The sequence below is a fragment of the Electrona antarctica genome (assembly GCF_951216825.1).
Source record: "Electrona antarctica genome assembly, chromosome: 4".
Classification (NCBI taxonomy): Eukaryota; Metazoa; Chordata; class Actinopteri; order Myctophiformes; family Myctophidae; genus Electrona; species Electrona antarctica.
In genome coordinates, this window is record NC_136809.1 from 58,190,944 (window position 1) to 58,210,701 (window position 19,758).

The 19,758-nt window shown below is 46.6% G+C and overlaps 1 protein-coding gene across 1 annotated transcript in view; it reads left to right on the forward strand.

Annotated features, from left to right (window-relative positions):
- Window positions 1–19,758, forward strand: part of LOC306921383 (contactin-associated protein-like 2) — a gene marked incomplete at both ends in the record, with an annotated part of 178,455 nt that overhangs the window by 121,087 nt on the left and 37,610 nt on the right. The window contains 2 exons of the mRNA XM_079498492.1: window positions 9,595–9,751; window positions 11,967–12,094. Of these exons, the coding sequence (XP_079354618.1) occupies window positions 9,595–9,751; window positions 11,967–12,094 (285 nt within the window). The remainder of the gene's footprint in view (window positions 1–9,594; window positions 9,752–11,966; window positions 12,095–19,758) is intronic.

Genomic DNA, 19,758 nt, shown 5'->3' on the forward strand with positions numbered 1-19,758 from the left:
TCCTCTTTCTCTCTCTCTCTCTCTCTCTCTCTCTCTCTCTCTCTCTCTCTCTCTCCCCTAATTATTATGCAGCGCAGCTGTGCAATGGGTTGTTTTTGTCTTAGTTGGTGATGGAATGTTTTTGTTGCACAGATCTTAGTTGGCGATGGAATGTTTTTGTTGCACGGTTCTCAGAGACAAAACACTGTGCTGGTGAATATCAAAATGGGAACCCATCTGCAAAAAAAGGGAGAAAAGAAAATAGCAAATTTGTCCGGTCTCTAGATTCTAACTCTATGGGTGCCCTGGGTGCAGCCATAGATGAGGTGTCACATTAAGTGCTTGGCACCTCAGCATCGATTACCTACACCTGGCCTACAGGGGCAACACTCTGCTGTGTGGTCTAGAGCAGAGGTTCTCAACCGGTGGTCTGGGGACCACCAGTGGTCCTCGAGGCGGTTCCAGGTGGTCCCCAGCTAAATGATGGAGATTTGGTAACCACCTTATAGATCTTTAACTCTTGAGAGCTCTCACGAGTTAAACTATTGTTAAACATCTGCATTCTTTCGTTTTGGGTCTGCAAGGCTAAATCTCATCATGTCCGTGGCTCAAATGGAGAATAAATAATGAGCCTTGATGTGAAAGAGGTTCAGGGGTGGAGCTACCGGGGGGGATGGGGGTGTGGTCTTCCCCCGGCCCGGACCTCCTGGGGGACCGGGCTGTCAGATGATCGATGGACGATTTTTTTACACAGTCACTCACGACAGATAAAACCAGCAGGCCCCCGCGAATCCCGCATCCTCCCGCAATTAACCAGATACAGAGCTGGACTGCGCTGGACTGTACAAGCACCGTGGAGTCTGTCTCACACTCTCTCCAACGTGGCTGACATCCTCAGCCACGCTCCAAAAGTGGCAGCTGGGAGTCAGGTTCGGCGAGGCCCTGTCGTGTGGTCTTCCCCCCGGCCCGGCCCAAAGTTCCCCCCCGTAAGAGGTTGAAAACCACTGGCCTAAAGGCAAAGAGCAGCAGACCACCACCCTAAAGGCAAAGAGCAGCAGACCACCACCCTAAAGGCAAAGAGCAGCAGACCACCACCCTAAAGGCAAAGAGCAGCAAACCACCACCCTAAAGGCAAAGAGCAGCAGACCACCACCCTATAATGCAAAGAGCAGCAGAACACCACCCTAAAGGCAAAGAGCAGCAGAACACCACCCTAAAGGCAAAGAGCAGCAGAATACCACCCTCACACTAGAGGCCCATGTATTTCATGTCTCTTGTATGGTTGTGTTAAAGCTCATGGAGAAAAGTGAGTTGTGAAGCAAAAACTCCTGCCTGTGGCTATTCGAATCAGGAAGGTCACATTGGGACGCATATTAATCAAGCTTGTTAATATGCAATCATATTTTATGTAACATTCCTTGTCTATTGAAGCCATTGTGTCCACACACACACTGACTCTACCCATCTGTGCCAGGTCTTTCATTACCCAGATAATGGTTTTCATACAATATCATTAATTTGTAAAGCACTCTGGACAAATTTATGTAGAGAGCAAGAGCTGCTATGGTGAAAGACAAGTGTGTGCTTTCACCCTCAGTGGTGGAAAAAATGACTCACATTTTTACTAAAGTATCAATACTGCAATATCGAAATACTCTGCTACGGGGGAAAAAGTCCAAAATTCAAAATGTAATTGAGCAAAAGTACAGAAGTATTATGGCATCAAAAATGTACTTAAAGTGCCAAAAGTAAAAGTACTAATTGGGCAGAATACCACATTTAAAGTTTTCTTAATAATCCTTTGAAAATAGCCGATCTACAAGCTCACAATGACACATTGTGAGCTTGTAGATCGGCTATTTTAACAAAGTAACTAGTAACTAATGTTTTCAAATAATTGTAGTAATTGTAGTAAAAGTACAAAAAGTTACGCTGTTCCCTTTCTCCTGCTCATGGGTTTTGAGTGTAATGTATATAGCTCTCAGTATACAGTAGCTTGTCAAGTCCACCCATCTGTTAATGAGATGCTTTATTCTAGTTTGAGGCCATGTTTCACTTTTGGTTTTGTCTCTTGGCACAGATTTGTCATACACTCTTATCGCCCAGCGTGATTTGGAACCATTAAATCAGTACGCCCAGCAATTTGTAGCTTCAGAGCCCATTTGGTGACACAGACACCATCTTGGTTGTGCTAGATATCATAACATGTATCCAAAAGACCCCCGAGAGGATCGACGACCACCGGAGGTATGATTACTTCTAACGCGACAAGCGACAGGACCGCGATGGGCCGTCAAAAACACAATCATTTGTTAGAATTGGAATCATTGATTTAGATTAAGAGTCATTCACGTTTTAAGATTTTTAATCCCATCCATTAAAATTTGGATGACGGACTAGCCGGAAATGACATTGAATGTTGCCCAATAGACGCTCCCATTGCTGTAGAGCGGTGCACTCTGTTATGAAACGAGTAATGTTCCGTCTCTTCATTAATCTCCGTCTATGGCGTCGTGCGTAATTAAATAATAGGACGGAGACCTCCGTCTGGGGCGATAAGAGTGTTAATTGTAATGGTGTGTAATGAACACCTATTAATGGACAGTACTGCCACAACATGTGGTCTGTGTGTGTGTGTGTGTGTGTGTGTGTGTGTGTGTGTGTGTGTGTGTGTGTGTGTGTGTGTGTGTGTTTGTGCGTGCTGAGTTTGGGCGTGTGTGTGGTGTATCACCCCTTAATCAAGATAATGTTCATGATCAGCACCTTAGAAATACCCCCAATAATAAACATACTGGGAAATCCGGAAGTGGGAGCGTTTGCTTTTTGTGTCAATGACGGAGGCACGCCGCGCCGTCTCTGGTGGCCTTGAGCCACGTGAGGCACTGACGAGCGAGGCGCTAGCTGAGCGAGTCGCCGCGCCGAGCGTTGCGACGGCCACCAGAGCCGACTCAGCGCCAATGTCTAGTATGCCAGTATGGCCATATTCGCCATATCCCAATGTCCTGATAACGGTTGATTTTGTATATTTAATGCAGTGATAACGGACGAATCCGCTGATCCAACTCAATCAAATTTAAAGATGGAGTGCCGTGATTTTTGTATTTTTTATTTTCCAGTTTTTCATGTGTTTATGAGGTGACAGTACTTTGACCCCTTGGTGTGGTTGTTGTGTGCAAAGATGTCTTGCCTTTGTATTTAGGGTTTCTTCCTGTAGGCTGAAACCTTGACCCCTTTATCATACAACAACAGCTGTGGGTGCGGCTTCAGTTCAGGTGGATCACCACCCATCACTTAATGAACTCGTTGGCATGTGCACATAACATTATGCATTTATATAGCGCCTTTATCCAAGGCGCTTTACATAGACTGTGCATTGCATTCACCCATTTACACACACATTCCCGCGGAAACCATGCAAGGCACCAACCTGCACATCAGGAGCAATTAGGGGTTCAGTGTATTGCTCAAGGACACTTCGACACTAACTCTGGGGGAGCCCGGGTTCGAACTGGCAACCTTGCGGTTTCCATCCAGCCACTCTGCCCGAGCCACTGCCTTCCCCCTATCATAAAAACCCCCACATAAAAACGTCCTATAATACTGTACACTTTTTTGAAAAACATCTTCCTCCTTATATAATAATAATAATACCTGATCATGTTTTATGGTGAATAGAAATCACGGCAATCCATCTGTAACGTATTTCTCATTAATCACCGATCCTGAGAGGAGTTTTCATGTACTGCACGGTGAAGGTTCTTACAGACGAGGAGCGAGTGACGCAGGCGTTGTCACCTGGATCAACGACAGGTCTGCTCATGAGGGCAGCGGGACGCGTAGCGTAAAAGAAAAAAGAAAAGAAAAAGCTTGCCACAATCCAGGTCTAGTCAGCTGCACGGAACGAGCACTCGCACAACAATTTCACAGGACCGCTCCTGTGAAAATACGAGCGTAATCACCCCTCAACTTCTCTGCGCTTCCAAAATAAACGAATGCCTCTTGTTGAAAATGAATTACTAGGCGTGTCAGTCGCCGTGTTTGAAAAGGCCTTATCGTGTACGTGTTTAACAACAGATGTTGTTGTGTACGTGTTCAACAACAACAGATGTTGTTGTGTATGTGTTTAACAACAACATATGTTGTTGTGTATGTGTTCAACAACAACAGATGTTGTTGTGTATGTGTTTAACAACAGATGTTGTTGTGTACGTGTTCAACAACAACATATGTGGGAGGATCTCTTCCTAAACCAGCTTGCTGCCTCAGAAAATACCTCCTGAAAATACGCGCGCAATCACCCCTCAACTCTGCGCTTCCAAAATAAACAAATGCCTCTAATTGAAAATGAATTACTAGGCGTGTCAGTCGCCGTGTTTGAAAAGGCCTTAAGACTATATTATGATCTGAACCTTAAGCTTACGGTGACTAGTATTAATTGATTAGTATTAATGCCATCACCTGGGTCGTTGAGTCGTGTAACTTTCCTGAAGTTCAGCTGTGTATGTGTTCAACAACAACAGATGTTGTTGTGTATGTGTTTAACAACAACAGATGTTGTTGTGTATGTGTTTAACAACAGTTGTTGTTGTGTATGTGTTCAACAACAACACATGTTGTGTATGTGTTCAACAACAACATATGATGTTGTGTATGTGTTCAACAACAACATATGTTGTTGTGTATGTGTTCAACAACAACAGATGTTGTGTATGTGTTTAACAACAGATGGTGTTGTGTATGTGTTCAACAACAACAGATGTTGTTGTGTACGTGTTCAACAACAACATATGTGGGAGGATCTCTTCCTAAACCAGCTTGCTGCCTCAAAAAATACCTCCTGAAAATACGCGCGTAATCACCCCTCAACTCTGCGCTTCCAAAATAAACGAATGCCTCTCATTTAAAATGAATTACTAGGCGTGTCAGTCGCCGTGTTTGAAAAGGCCTTAAGACTATATTATGATCTGAACCTTAAGCTTACGGTGACTAGTATTAATTGATTAGTATTAATGCCATCACCTGGGTCATTGAGTCGTGTAACTTTCCTGAAGTTCAGCTGTGTATGTGTTCAACAACAACAGATGTTGTTGTGTACGTGTTCAACAACAACAGCTGTTGTTGTGTATGTGTTTAACAACAACATATGTTGTTGTGTATGTGTTCAACAACAACAGATGTTGTTGTGTATGTGTTTAACAACAGTTGTTGTTGTGTATGTGTTCAACAACAACATATGTTGTTGTGTATGTGTTCAACAACAACAGATGTTGTTGTGTATGTGTTTAACAACATATGTTGTTGTGTATGTGTTCAACAACAACAGATGTTGTTGTGTACGTGTTCAACAACAACATATGTGGGAGGATCTCTTCCTAAACCAGCTTGCTGCCTCAGTTCTGTATAGATTTCAGCTGTATGCACCCGCCAACTGTTTTCTGGACTCGTCTAATTTGTCGCTGGTTCATAGACACCATCGCATTATCCTGGTAATCCTATATCCTATTAATGTTGCAAATGAAATGAGTTGTGTGTGTGTGTGTGTGTGTGTGTGTGTGTGTGTGTGTGTGTGTGTGTGTGTGTGTGTGTGTGTGTGTGTGTGTGTGTGTGTGTGTGTGTGTGTGTGTCTGTGTGTGTGTGCGTGCATGTTCAAAATAACATTGGCTATATGGGCCAGGTGAAGGGATTTAGAGGAAGGTCTATTCAGGGGGGTCGGATTTGAAAGAGAGAAAGTCAGAAGATGGAGGTCGGGAGATCAATACCCACAATAGGGAGGGAGCACGTCTTGAGGAATCAGAGAAGAAAAAGGTTTAGATTAAAACAGTGAATGCATGAGACACGACATGCACTAAAGAGACAAAGTAAGTAAATAAGATGTGTGTTCTCGCCCGCTATGCGTCTGTGTGTTGTGAACGGAGCAGAGCTGCTCAACCCTCTCACTGTGAGTGAGATCAGAAAGGGACACAAGGGGAAGAACGAGACACAGAGGAGAGTCAGAGATCATCCCGTGCTCTCCTCCTCTGATGGAGGCTGTGACCAATGGAGTGGAGCAGCCCCCCCCCCCCCCCCCCCCCTCTCTAAGATCCCCCCCCTCAATCTCACCAAGCTCAGAAAGAGGCTAGATTGTTCAGAATGCACTGCAGAAACACATGACCTGCATGCTATACAGAAATACACTCCAGATCCCATCCTGGGTTGTTTGGTGGTCAGCCTGTCTTCATGTTCCCCTCAGGGGTGGTTTCTACTTCAGAGATAGTCTTATATAGTGTTATAGGAGAATATGAGCTCTCTGTGTGCAAAGCTGTGGGAGGATCTCTTCCTAAACCCAGTTTGCTGCCTCAGTTCTTTGTTACTGATGCTTTTAGGCCAGAGGATGTGATGAATGTTAGTCCAGAGGGGATGTAGTGGTTGATGAATGTTTGGATGTTTCTTTGTAGTGGTGACAGTCAGTACTCAGTATGTCTCAACACTGTTTCATCCAATCTTTTTTTTAAGCGCCCATGGACGAAAAGTAGCAGGAAAAATATGAAGAAAATATGAATACCTGTACCGCTATTAAACTTGGATGACAACTAGGGGTGCACGATTATGAAATTATGACCGATATCTGATCTCTGATTATTCGCAGGGACATATCTGCCAATACTGATTCTGACTGATTATTCCGATATTATACCACAATGGAAACAAGCCTAGGGGCTTGACCCAAAGCCTGTTAATAAATTATTCAATTAATCAAAACAATAGCCTACTGGTATACTCTTTTTATCAAGTGTCTGTTTCCACTACTGAATGACTACTGAATGAGTACAAAGCCATTGACGGTCACATTATTATTGCATCATCGGTGAAAATAATCAGGATTATTTTGAGACCGATCCGATACCGTTTTTTTTTATGGCCGATAAACATAGAGACGTGCCCAGGTGGCCGGCCCATTTCCGGTGAGCCTTCCCACGTCCGAAACGGTTGAGAAATGACAGAGTTACCGCGTTGCAGCTTTCCGTGCTCGGACACAGAGACAGACACACATACATGCACGTATAGGGACACACATAGCTGCGTAATGGAGCGGAGGCACCGCTCAAAAACGATCCTTTAACAGACAAGAGATCACCACCCACTGCATGCTGATTGAAGCCCTGTATAACCAATCCATTCTAATGCCTTGTGAACTCATCATCGTGTGCGTGTGCGTGTGTGTGTGTGTGTGTGTGTGTGTGTGTGTGTGTGATGGATGAGTGAAAGAAGTCATTGTCATCCTGATGACAATCTGTTCATCTGCCTCAACCTGAGAGAACTCTAGCACTAAATGGGACATATGTTCGCACGCACGGGCGCACGCGCGCACGGGCGCACGCACGCGCGCGCGCACGCACGCACGCACGCACGCACGCACGCACACATTGACCTGAGGGAAAACAGCACTAAATGTGACTTATGTTCTCTCTCTCTCTCTCTCTCTCTCTCTCTCTCTCTCCCCTGTCATTGAGATGACCCTTCGGTTTATGGTTTTCTGCCCACACTTTTGTCATTTACGATGGCTCTCTTGTCTATCAGTGTGTGTGTGTGTGTGTGTGTGTGTGTGTGTGTGTGTGTGTGTGTGTGTGTGTGTGTGTGTGTGTGCACACGCGTGCGTGTGTGCGTGCGTGCATGCGTGCGTGCATGCGTGTGCACGCATGTAAACGTATAAATGTATAAAGTACCCATGATTGCTTTCTATACACTTTGCAAGCCTGTCATTAAGCATACTAATGCTGTGGACAATAAAAATGTCCCAGGCAGAAAGGCACTTATGGCCTGCTGGGCACAACAGTTCTAAACATATTACTGCAAATCAAAACTGCCCCCCTGTCTCCACCCACCCATTTTATCCAATACTGTACACTGAAGTGTATATGTTCCGATGAATTGAAAATGGAGGACCCTGATGTAAACAAGGCTTTTTATACTTTTACCCTCGTAGCAGTTTTTGTATTGACTTGTGCTTTCATTTGAAATGTACCAATTCTACATACTGTGAGTGTGACATCAATCAATCAATAAATCAATCAATACTATATATGAGTGACCTAGTCATTGATCCTTCCATTTAATTATTCATATATAAGTCTATATAAGTCACATAAGTCTATATAGTCACATATAAGTAAGTCTATATAAGTCATATATAAGTCTGTATAAGTCATATACAAGTATATAAGTCATATAAGTCTGTATAAGTCTATACACGTCAAATATATAAGTCATAAATAAGTCTATATAACTCATAAATAAGTCTATATAAGTCATAATATAAGTCTATATAAGTCTATATAAGTCATATTTAAGTCTATATAGTCACATATAAGTAAGTCTATATAAGTCATATATAAGTCTGTATAGTCATATGTAAGTCTATACAGTATAAGTCATATATAAGTCTAGTCACATATAAGAAGAACTACAAAAAACATTGCTAGGATGCAACTGGGACATCATACCCCTCACTCGGGTGACCTAGCCGGGGTGATCAAGTCTGAGGAAAAAACAAGGGACACACAATCCGCTGCTCCAGAACTTCTCTGCCGGTACTGGGCGGGTCATCCGGCAGGTACCGGGCGGGCCATCCGGCGTGTGGAGGGACTATGCACTGTGGGTTGACTCCTGGCCGGGCACCTCCTACGTCTCAGCAGGTCCTCTCCTGCTCTCACCAGGGTCACCTGCAGGACCTGCGTTGCACCAGATTCCCAGCACCAGACACTTCATTCGGGAGTGGTGGATTCCGCAGGCTCCACACAGTCTTTCCATATGTAGGACGGTATAGGTGCATGGGGAGCAGTGGAGTGAAGGTGTGATTATGATTCACGAGAAGAGATAATGGATATTTAGAGTTACACGGAAACCTTGTGCTAACCAAGAACATGAGATTAGACACAACCACAGAGACATGAGGGGGAACTACTCACATGTATTACCTAAGGTAAAGTATCAATACAGTACTGCAATGTAGAAATAATATGTTACGAGTAAACATCTGCAATTCATATTTATTTTGTATAAGTACAAAATAAATATTTTTTCCACCACTGATTAGTGCTTACTTGTGTTGTGTAAAACACCTTCAATTACCTTGTTGTTGAAATGTGCTTGATGGCCGAGCTATACACCAAGCGTGTGTGTGCGTGTGCGTGTGGGTGTGCGTGTGTGTGTGTCTCCAAAACGATGGAATGCACTTCCCATTACAACCAGAACTGCAGACTCACTCCCAATCTTCCACCGTAGTCTGAAAACCCAACTCTTCAGACTCCATCTTACTTGCCCTAGCCTCGACAACCTTACAGGCATATATGCAAAGGCTCAACTTATGTAATTTAGATAGCATTTTATGTAGACAATGTTTATAGTTTCATTGTATAGACATTATGCTGTTAGACAGATGTTAGGTTCTTAGCTTACTTATGATCCTTGATGTATTTCTATGTATTTGATGTATTGCTTTGTGTTGTTCTTGGTTACTGTAAATCACTCTGGATTAAGAGCGTCTGATGAGTAAATTGTAATGAGGGCGCGATATCCACCCCCCCTGCCCCCCCCTGCCCCCCCACGTCACGTGCATACCCTCTATTGTCTCAACAGATGGAAGCCCCTTCACGTGGTGGGTCGGTCGGGGCGGTGAGAAACACTTCTACTGGGGGGGTTCCGGGCCGGGCGTCCAGAAATGTGCCTGTGGCATCGACAGGAACTGTACGGAGCCCAAATATGACTGTAACTGTGACGCAGACCTCAACACATGGTGAGTCTAACTAGGACACGCACGCGCACGCACACATGCACGCACGCACACGCACACAGCACACACACTTGCTCTAATTGTCTGCATGCAACAGCCTCGTTCATGTCAAGTGTGATAAGATGCAGCATGGATATAAAAGTTAACAATAAAGAGACAATATGACGTAAATGACACATGACGTATGTTGCGAAGGCTTTCACTTAGAGTTCCATATATGGGATAACCCATAGTCCCATATATGGAGACAACAGCGATATCCAGCGCTGACATCAGATTAATGTAGAAACTCCAAAGATGGATATACACTGTGGTGACATCATCGTAACACTAGACTTGCACAGCATAAAAGGCGGCTCCCATGGCTTCTAAACCTGATTCCAGGCAACGCACGCGGTATCTCCAACAGGTCAACATATACGAATCAAGGTATCTGGCTTTACAACCCATATACCTTGAATGGCTTGTATTACCTTGGGTACGAGTCTTCTAGATGAGACAGAATAACTGGCTAATGGCTAAGCAACTCGTAGAACATTGAAGTAGAGGTTTCCACATCCCGGTTAAGTTCGTATCGAACACCACTGTAGCGGGTCCTAACGAAATAATCAGCACTGGTTCGAGCTATTTTACACGTAAATGTTCCCTTCATTGTCAATGCGTTTACAAAACAAACATTTAACTAAAGACAAACGTTAAACCTGTATATAGGAGGGGCTAAAATCACACCCGTGTGAGGTTTTTTTGATTGATTGATTGATTGAAGCAACATTTTGCAGAATTACAGTACAACTCAATACAAAAACTGTTAACTGTGAGTGGACGACCCAATAAAGCATTACACTTCTTTACAAGAGGGTCCACCTTGTTCAATTCATCAAAACAGGTGAGGGGCGCTATCATTATACATCATCATACATCATCTCATGAACAAATGTGATTGGTTAGCCGATTTGCTCGTCTAAATACATTTTCCCTTCATTGTCAATGGCATTTAATGTTTGTGTTCAGTCATATTTGAGGCACATATGACCTAATTTCTCCAAAAGCTATATATACTGTAGGAGGGGCTAGCACCCCTCAAAAATCACACCTGTGTGAAGTGAGGGGCGCTCTTATCATCGTACATCATCATACATCATCTAATTCCATTCAGAATTTGCATCCTCACCTTTGTCATCAATGTTTGTGCTGACACAAACACTCCAAATTGTCCATTCAATGACAGTTAATGTTTGTGTTTGTGTTACATACACCAAAATCTGGACATAGGACGGGCTCTCGCCCCTCAAAAATAACCATCAGATGCATTTTGAACAAAGAGTCCTGCAATAACTCGGATCAGATCTCGTCCCCAGTTGAAAGTCTGCGCTTTAGTAGACTGTCAATTCATGTTCCAATGCATTCGAGTGTGTGTGTGCGTGCGTGTGTGCGTGCGTGCGTGCGTGCGTACACATAAGCTTTGCGTAATGAGTTACTTGAGCATCCATCCACCCAAGCACCCAAAAATCTATCCCAGCATGCATTTCAAAACGTTTTCCTTAATTTCTACATTCCAGCGTCCATTTCTCTCCAGGGAGGGACAGAGGATCATACTGTTGGATGAATTATTGATACGTTGTTTAACCTGCGGTCACATCTTTACTGTATGTCCTCACAGTTCAATGTATTGTCTTTACACATCTAATAAATACACTAAACATTACACTGTGTACAGTAGACACTTTACACAGTGGCTAGTACTGCAGTGTTGATTTTGACAGCATATTTTGATTTTATTTTCATGCATGGTCTTTTCAGTCATCTGAAATGTGTTAGTCTAGTTTTAGTCGACTAAATATCATATGATTTCAGTCGACTAAATCTACAGCTGGTTTTTGTTGACAAAGATGCATTTTTGCAGGCCTTGATGGCGTCGCAATGCCTGATTTTACAATTTACACTGCGCGTCTGCGACTATTTTCATCACGCAACCAAGCATACAATGACTTGTCATTTAGTTATACTTGTCATTTAGTCCACTATAGTCTCTGTCAGACATTTCAGTCTATAGTTTTTATTTGGTGACGGAATTGTGGGTATATTTAGTCTTAGTTTTAGTCATCGTAGCTTAGTTTTTATATGGGTTAAACCAGTGTAGAAGAATGCTTCTTTGTTTACTCTTGGAATTACTACAGGTGATACCAAAGTAAACCTCACTCTGTTCTTATTGGTCCAGGAGAGAGGACTCTGGCCTGCTGCTGTACGAGGACCACCTGCCAGTCATCCAGGTTACCGTGGGCGACACCAACCGGCCGGGCTCGGAGGCGGAGCTAACCGTGGGCCCGCTGCGTTGCCAGGGAGACGGTGAGCGTCACACTAGCTATATGCTCTATAGTCAACAACCTGCTGAACAGGAAATTAGATTTGAATCAATGTGTAAACACACGCACGCACGCACGCGATATCAGAGATAAAAGCAGGACTCGGTGCTGCATTAGATCAGCATCTTGATCCGGATTTGATGAAAAACAAGTGGCACTGTTGAGCAGCCTAAAAACACGCACGTACGCACGCACGCACTCACGCACACTGCACCGCTCAGTTTGCACGGGTGTGATTTTTTTTGAATACCAAAGAATGTCTTCTAAACTGATGCAGTTTATTGCTGGTGGGTCTGCATGAGCCTGGAACAATAAGTAGCCTAATAGAGCATAGTATACTGTAGTACCAGTAGGTTATATCGCGTGCACACACACACACACACACACACACACACACACTCACTAAGTGTCCCCGCAGCAGAAGGTTTATGCAGCACGGTTTATATACACCATAGGATAGATCAAGTCATATGACGCATCACCGCCACAAAGATAACCCTACAGCGTTATCTAAAATGCACTTCCGCATACCTCACCGGCAGTTACTTGGATTCTTCATGAATCCAAGTTTACATGCCAAATTTACATGCCTCCGCGAGAGAGGGAGAGAGAGAAAAAATGAAAGTGCAGTTCCACTGGTCGCTTGCAGAAAAGTTTACAGACAACAGTTATCTTTTGACTGACAAAACATTTAGAGGTTCGGTAGGTCCATCGGGGTGGAATGATTTCAAACACTGTAATTCTTATTTGGAATCGCATCGGCAAGCATTCTCGCTCCAAGGAAAGGAAATGTCGGTCGGGTCTAACCGACCATTCAATAACATCCCTCATCATGGATAATAATCATTGTATTCCTATTCCTATTATCTTATCAACATAGTAAACAAATTCCAAGTTAACCAGCCAAACATAATGGTTGAATTAGTTGGAAATGGAATGCAGGCGTTGGCAGTTGAAATAGCGTCCTTTCCGACCCCTCCTACCCCCTCCCCCCCGCCCTCCCCCTTTCTCTCTTTCCACAGCTACCTCGGCGGTCGCCCCGCCCAACGCCCCCGCCAGGAACCCCCATAACATCGGCGCCGCCCTCCGCAACCAGATCCTCCTAGGTAACGACATTGACCTAGCCACCCTCCTCCGCCCCTCCACCACCAACTCCGAATCCAGCATCATCGAATGCGGAGACATCTCCATTCAGCTCCGCAACCCCACCCCCTCATGCTCCGCCATCCTTACCGTCGCCGAGTTCGGCCTGGCTTTCTCCATTTTCCGAGTCGTAATTTGCTCTGCCTACCCAGCTCGGCGCCAGGAGCTGGACAACTACCACACGGTGATCCTCGACCTAGAGTACCACCGCCAATTTTCCACCACCGCCGCAGCCAGGCTCCACCAGCTCAACACGGCCACATATTGGGGCCAACTGGACCTGGAGCTCTACTGCCGCATTTTTGCAGGAAGGCTCGCCATCGCCTGCAACCTATGCGGCAACCCCACCCATCCCGCCAGCCAGTGCGTCCATGCCGCCCCCCCGCCGCCAAACCCACCACCAACAAACCAACTCCCGGACCCCCTCCCTCCTCGCCATCGGCGCCCCGCCCCCAACCCTACCCAGCTTCCCAAAACTCCCTCGACAGACGCGGCCGCCTCGTCCTGTATTGCGGAACCGCAGCCATTTGTAACAACTTCAATGAAGCAGGGTGCGTCGCGGCAGTCTGCAGACTCCTCCACGTCTGCACCCACTGCGGGGGCGCCCATGCCCGCTCCACCTGCCCCCAACACCCCACCAATCCCTTCAAACCCAGCTGACTATCGGTACACCCATCTCCGCCCACGCCACCCAGACCCCGCAACCGCCTGCTTCCTCCTCGGAGGCCTGAACTATGGCTTCTCCCCCGGCCTCGTCACCCTCCCCACCAACACCCACACCTGCCAAAACCTCCAGTCCGCCCTCACCGACCCCGACTCCGTCACTTCCCTGCTCAACAAGGAAGTGGGTTTCATGATCGGCCCATTTTCCACCCCACCCTTCCCCACCTACCGCATCAGCCCCCTAGGCATTGCCACCCCGAAGTATTCTGGAAAAAAGAGGATCATCCTTGACCTCTCCTCCCCCCACGGCACCTCCACCCCCAGCATCAACAGCCTCATCCCCAGCCCCCCCTTCTCCATGCAGTACGCCACCATCGACGGCGCCATCAACCTAATCCGGCTCGCCGGCGAAGGCGCCTGGCTGGCCAAAGCCGACATCACTGCAGCGTTCAAAGTCCTCCCCCTTCACCCTGACCGTTGGCACCTTTTTGGGGTTTTCTGTCAGGACGCATACTATTTTGCCGTCCGCCTCACCTTCGGCTGCAAGAGGCTCTCTGCTGGATCCTTACGAACCTGGTCGTCACTCTCCCTCACGCACCCCCCGCCTCCGGCCTCACCACACTCACCTCCGTCTTCAATAACCTCGGCGTCCCCCTCACCCAAGAGAAGACAGAGGGCCCCTCCACCTCCCTCGAGTTCCTGGGCATCACCTTGGACACGGTCTCGTTCCAAGCCTCCATACCCCCCGACAAGCTCAATCGCTGTGGGGCTCCGAGTGGACCAGCAAGAGCATCCTCATCCATACAGACAACCAGGCCGTGGTCCACATAGTCAACAAAGGCTGCTGCTCCTCACTCCCCGTCATGTCCCTCCTGCGCCGCCTAACCTGGCTCTCCGTCACCCACCAGTTTCTCCTCTGTGCTGCCCATGTCCCTGGCCACCACAACGCCATCGCTGACTCCCTTTCCCGCTTTCTCTTTCAGAAATTCAAGACCTTGGCCCCACAATCCGATCCTCTTCCTGTCCCGGTCCCTCAGTTTTCAGACATCATCTTCCCCTAGAACACCACCTCATTCTCCAGTCCCAGTGCTCCATCCTGCAGAGCGTAGCCGACTCCACCCTCTCATCCTACCGGACAGCTTGGAACAACTTCCAGTCCTTCCACCTCCCACAACCTCCCTTTCCCTTCCCTCAATCTCCTCTCCCTCTCCGCCTACATCAGCCACAGCGCCTCTGCCCTCTCCACCCGCTCCTCCGCGATCAGAGTCTACCTTTGCGGGATCAGCTTCTTCACCAAGCTCCTAACCGGTTCGCCCCATCCATTCACCCAGCACCCCCAAATCATCCTCCAACTCAAAGGCTTACAGCGTGGCGAACCGCGGCTTCCTCCCCGGCGCCTCCCCCTCACCATAGAGATCCTGGCCTCCTGCATCCACACCATCCGGTCCGGCTACGCCAACCAAACCCTCAACTCCACCCTCAAATCCATGTTCCTCCTGGCCTTCTACGGCTTCCTCCGTTGTTCGGAGTTCACGGCTGCCAACCAGAACTTCGACCCCACTATCCACCCCTGCCTCTCTGACATAACCTCCCACGACCACGACATGCTGGTCTTCACCCTGAAACAAAGCAAGTCCTCCCAGCATCGCCCAATCTCCATCTACCTCTTCCGCATCGACTCCCCCACCAGTCCTTTCGAATCCCTGGTCAACCTCGTCCGCCTCAGACAATCCCAGCACGCTCTCCCACTGGATCCCCTCTTCACCAACGAACACGGAACCGTCGCCACCCGATGCTGGTTCCTCCTCCACCTCTGCCAAATCCTCACCATCTCAGGCTACTCATCGGAGAACTTCTCCGGCCACTCTTTCCGCATCGGCGCCGCCTCCACCGCCGCCAGCCGAGGCCTCCAGGACCACACCGTCCGCTTGCTCGGCAGATGGTCCCCCCAAGCCTACCTGACCTACATCCGCTCCTCCCTCCACGACATCCAACAGGCCCACAACTCCCTGGCCTAGTGGTCGCCCGTCTTCCTTTTGGCGATCACGCCTTCACGTGTACCCCCTCCCCAAAGACTCCAGGGTCGGCGACCCCCCCCCCCCCCCCCCCCCCCCCCCGGAACCCACGCCCCGCTCCCCCCACTCTCCTCCTCATCATTTAATTCATTCATTCAATAAAATATTTAAACCTTCCACAATGGTGTGTTCATTCCAACTAGTGAACTGTATATTAGCCTCAATTTGCAACTCGCAATTTGTTGGGATGAATCTAGTTGCAATACCCTCCATTGACTCCCCACTCATCCAATTTGCTTTTGCGATCTGCTTGTATTAAACAATGTTAAACTCACCAACATTTCAGCTCTAGGCCAAGCTTGAATTATCCTCTTTCAATCTGCCAAGCTTTTGTTTAGTAAAAATCCACGGTAGACATGTTATGAGCTACTTTCTGTCAATAAATGATGTGCAGGTCATTCTTTTTCTAAGTGTTTGGAAGCTGTGAGTTTGGAAGCGCTCATCATTGTCACTGAACGGCCCTGCGTACCACCTGTTTCGAATTTGCACATAATGCAGGAGGCAGCAGCGCGACCCGTTAATAAAAACGAGTGCTTCCAAACTCAACACTTAATAATCAAAATAATAATAACAAAATAATCACCTGCACAGAATTTCTTGACAGAAAGTAGCTCATAACATGTCTACGGACTACGGTGGATTTTTATGAGCTTGGCAGATTGAAAGAGGATAATTCAAGCTTGGCCTAGAGCTGCAGTGTTGAAGAATCCACTTGCCACTTGGCATGCACACTGTATACAGTGTGCTCAATCTCTGTTGCGCCTCCATCTTTCTTTTATGATCAGCACTTTATTTGGACTTTTTTACAAATAGACAGAAAAAACAAGCATAGACATTATGTATGCGCACAAAAATGTAATATAAAACCAGGATAGACAAGATAAACAAATCAAAACAAAAATAAAACAAATAAAAAATGTAAATTAGTTTACACGACCAAACACGCAGCATCATCAACCGATACAGTATGTATACTAAGACAGAAAACAATCAAAATTATTCATCTTAAAAGATAGCTTTGTTGCGCCTCCATCTAAACACAGAATAAAAAGTGAGAATACAATGAGACTTTGTCTCTCTGGGTGGTCCTCAGATGAGCCCTACATCGTCGCTTCCAGTCATCCCGGTTCTCCATACATCTGGCCAGCTCGTTGATGCTTTGCGCTCCTGCGTCGTGTTGGTTCCCACAGCACTACTTTGCTGGCTTGCAGTTCTTGATGTCTTTGTCAGTGTCCTGCTAGTCTCATTCTCCTCATGAGACTTGTGTGTGTGTGTGTGTGTGTGTGTGTGTGTGTGTGTGTGTGTGTGTGCGCGTGCGTGCGTGTGTGTGTGTGTGTTTGTACTGGCATTAATGAAAGCCATTTCCACGGTTAGTTTAATGGTAATCCATACCGTCACAGTCACTGACAGAGAGGAATTACTCATTTACGGATGTTAAAAAGGGTTTGGACAGTTCAATGGATGAGAATGATAATAGGCCATAGCGAATGAAGCTGAGACAAATGTATTCTATTTTTATATCGTACTATATAATAATATAGCCGCTAGGCTATAGCACATGTTCAGTGTTAATGAAATTCCCATGGACGGGGGGAGAGTTGGCCTACCCCCCGTCCCCGATAAAAGACTGATAGCCTACAGTGTGAAGGAAAGCTGCACAAAGAGTAGTTTTATTATTGTGTTAATGACTATTAAATACTTTTTGTTATTGTGTGACTATTAAATAGTTTGTATTATTACTGCTAATGACTGTAGGCATGAGCTGAACAGTCAAATGATCTGAGTTAGCAAGAGGAGGGAGAGCCTTGGCTCTGTACGCATTTTTGATGTTACCATAACATTTGTCTAGCACATTTTTTTCCTTGTACCACATTTGGCATACTGGTGAAACCCAGGTAAGGCTGACTCCAGTCTACAGTGGTTTAGGTCCCCAAGTAAGAAGATAGGAGCTCCAGGAGTACGTTGCATTTGTGAGTGTACACAGTCTGCTAGTCTATTTGCAGCTCTGGCTGCATTAGCACTAGGCGGTACATAGGCTGCACAGATAACAATATTACAGAATTCCCTCGGAAGGTAGAACAGTCTCATAGAGAGACAAAGCAGTTCAAGGTCCGGGACACAGTACTTTTCTCTGATCGTATATTGGCTACACCAACTGTTACTCACATAAACACTGAGTCCTCCTCCTCTGGACTTCCAAGACGTAGCCTCCTGATCGGCCCGAGTTGATGAGAAGCCCTCCAGCTCCAGCATGGAGTTCGGTATATCCTCTCGTAGCCACGTTTCGGTAAACACCAAGATATTAGCCTCCCGGTAGCCTACTCATGGCTAAATCTTGTGTGTAAGCGGAGCTCATCCATTTTGCCTCGAAGCGACCGAACGTTTCTCAAGATGATCGAGGGCAGCGGGGGCTTGTTTCCCCGTCTTGTCTGACGCCACCTATCCTTCCCCTCTTCCTCAGTCTGGCTCCCCTGGCAGAGCTGCTGGTGACGGCCTCAGGGAGGTTCGCTGGTGGTGTATTTCCCATTAGACCGGAGGGCGAGCAGGGCCTCTCTCGTGTAGGCACGGAGCACTGATGTGTTTGTGGGAATTGTTTCAAGCCCACTTGTGCACAGGAGTTCCCAAATGACAGCCGATTCGACTGGTATCACCCCATATAATCGGCGAAATCATCTGTTATCAGCACGTTTGAATGGGGCCAGAATGTCCATACTGGCATCCTCACCACATAGCCTGGTCAAGGTTTCCCCCTGGTGGACGTGTCATTTTGGTGCATGATGGAACTAGGAGCTACTAATATATACTATTCTCTGTCTATCAGGACGTAACTCGAACGGCGCTGAGTCGGGTCTGGTGGCCTTCGCAACGCTCGGCACGGCGACTCGCTCGGCTAGCGCCTCGCTCGGCGGTGCCTCACATAGCTCACGGCCACCAGACACGGCACGCCTCCGTCAGGACATCAGTGATAATGACAATGCTACAATCGCAGATAATGACATACTGAACAGTGAGGATGCCAGTATGGACATTCTGGCCCCATTCAAACATGCTGATAACGGATGATTTCGCCGATTATATGGGGTGATACCAGTCGAATGGGGTGCAAATGAAGAACAACACAAGCAGCGTCCACAGTGCCGCCATGGCTCCAGAATAGTAGTTCCCGCAGGCGGGCTAAGTCTGTTCCTTATGGTTAGCCTAGCCCCCAACTAACTCAAGGAGCTCAGTTAGCTAGCTCACCTCGCAACACTGTTGCTGACAGCTGAGAACAGCGTCCCAGAAAGGGGAACTGAGTTAGCCCTGTTTTCTCTTAACTGTTTGTACAAAGAATGCTGAGAACATACACCAATAAAAACAATAAAAAGCACTTGATGCAGCAGCAGCACTAGAGCCCGGGTCACCACTGAGCAGCGCCACCGGATATGGAGCGAAGAAGAGACATGTGAGAATTTTGGCTGGTTGAAGACCAAGCGAGCTGCGGCATTCTAATTGGAGAGACTTAAGTGTGCATGGCAGTAGGCCAGTAAGGAGGGAGTTACAATAGTCAAGGTTTGATGACTAATGTCTGGATAAGGAGCTGGGCTGACTCCTGGGTGAGGAAAGGTCTAATTATCGGAATGTTATAGAGTGTAGACCTACAGGATCGAGAGTGGTTTGAATGAGAGCTGACTGGACAGGACAACTTCTTGGCTGTCGAAACCAAAGTTACCAAGGTGTTGTCTATGGAAATAGTTAGCTTGAAACTAGAAACCTAGACGCGCAATGT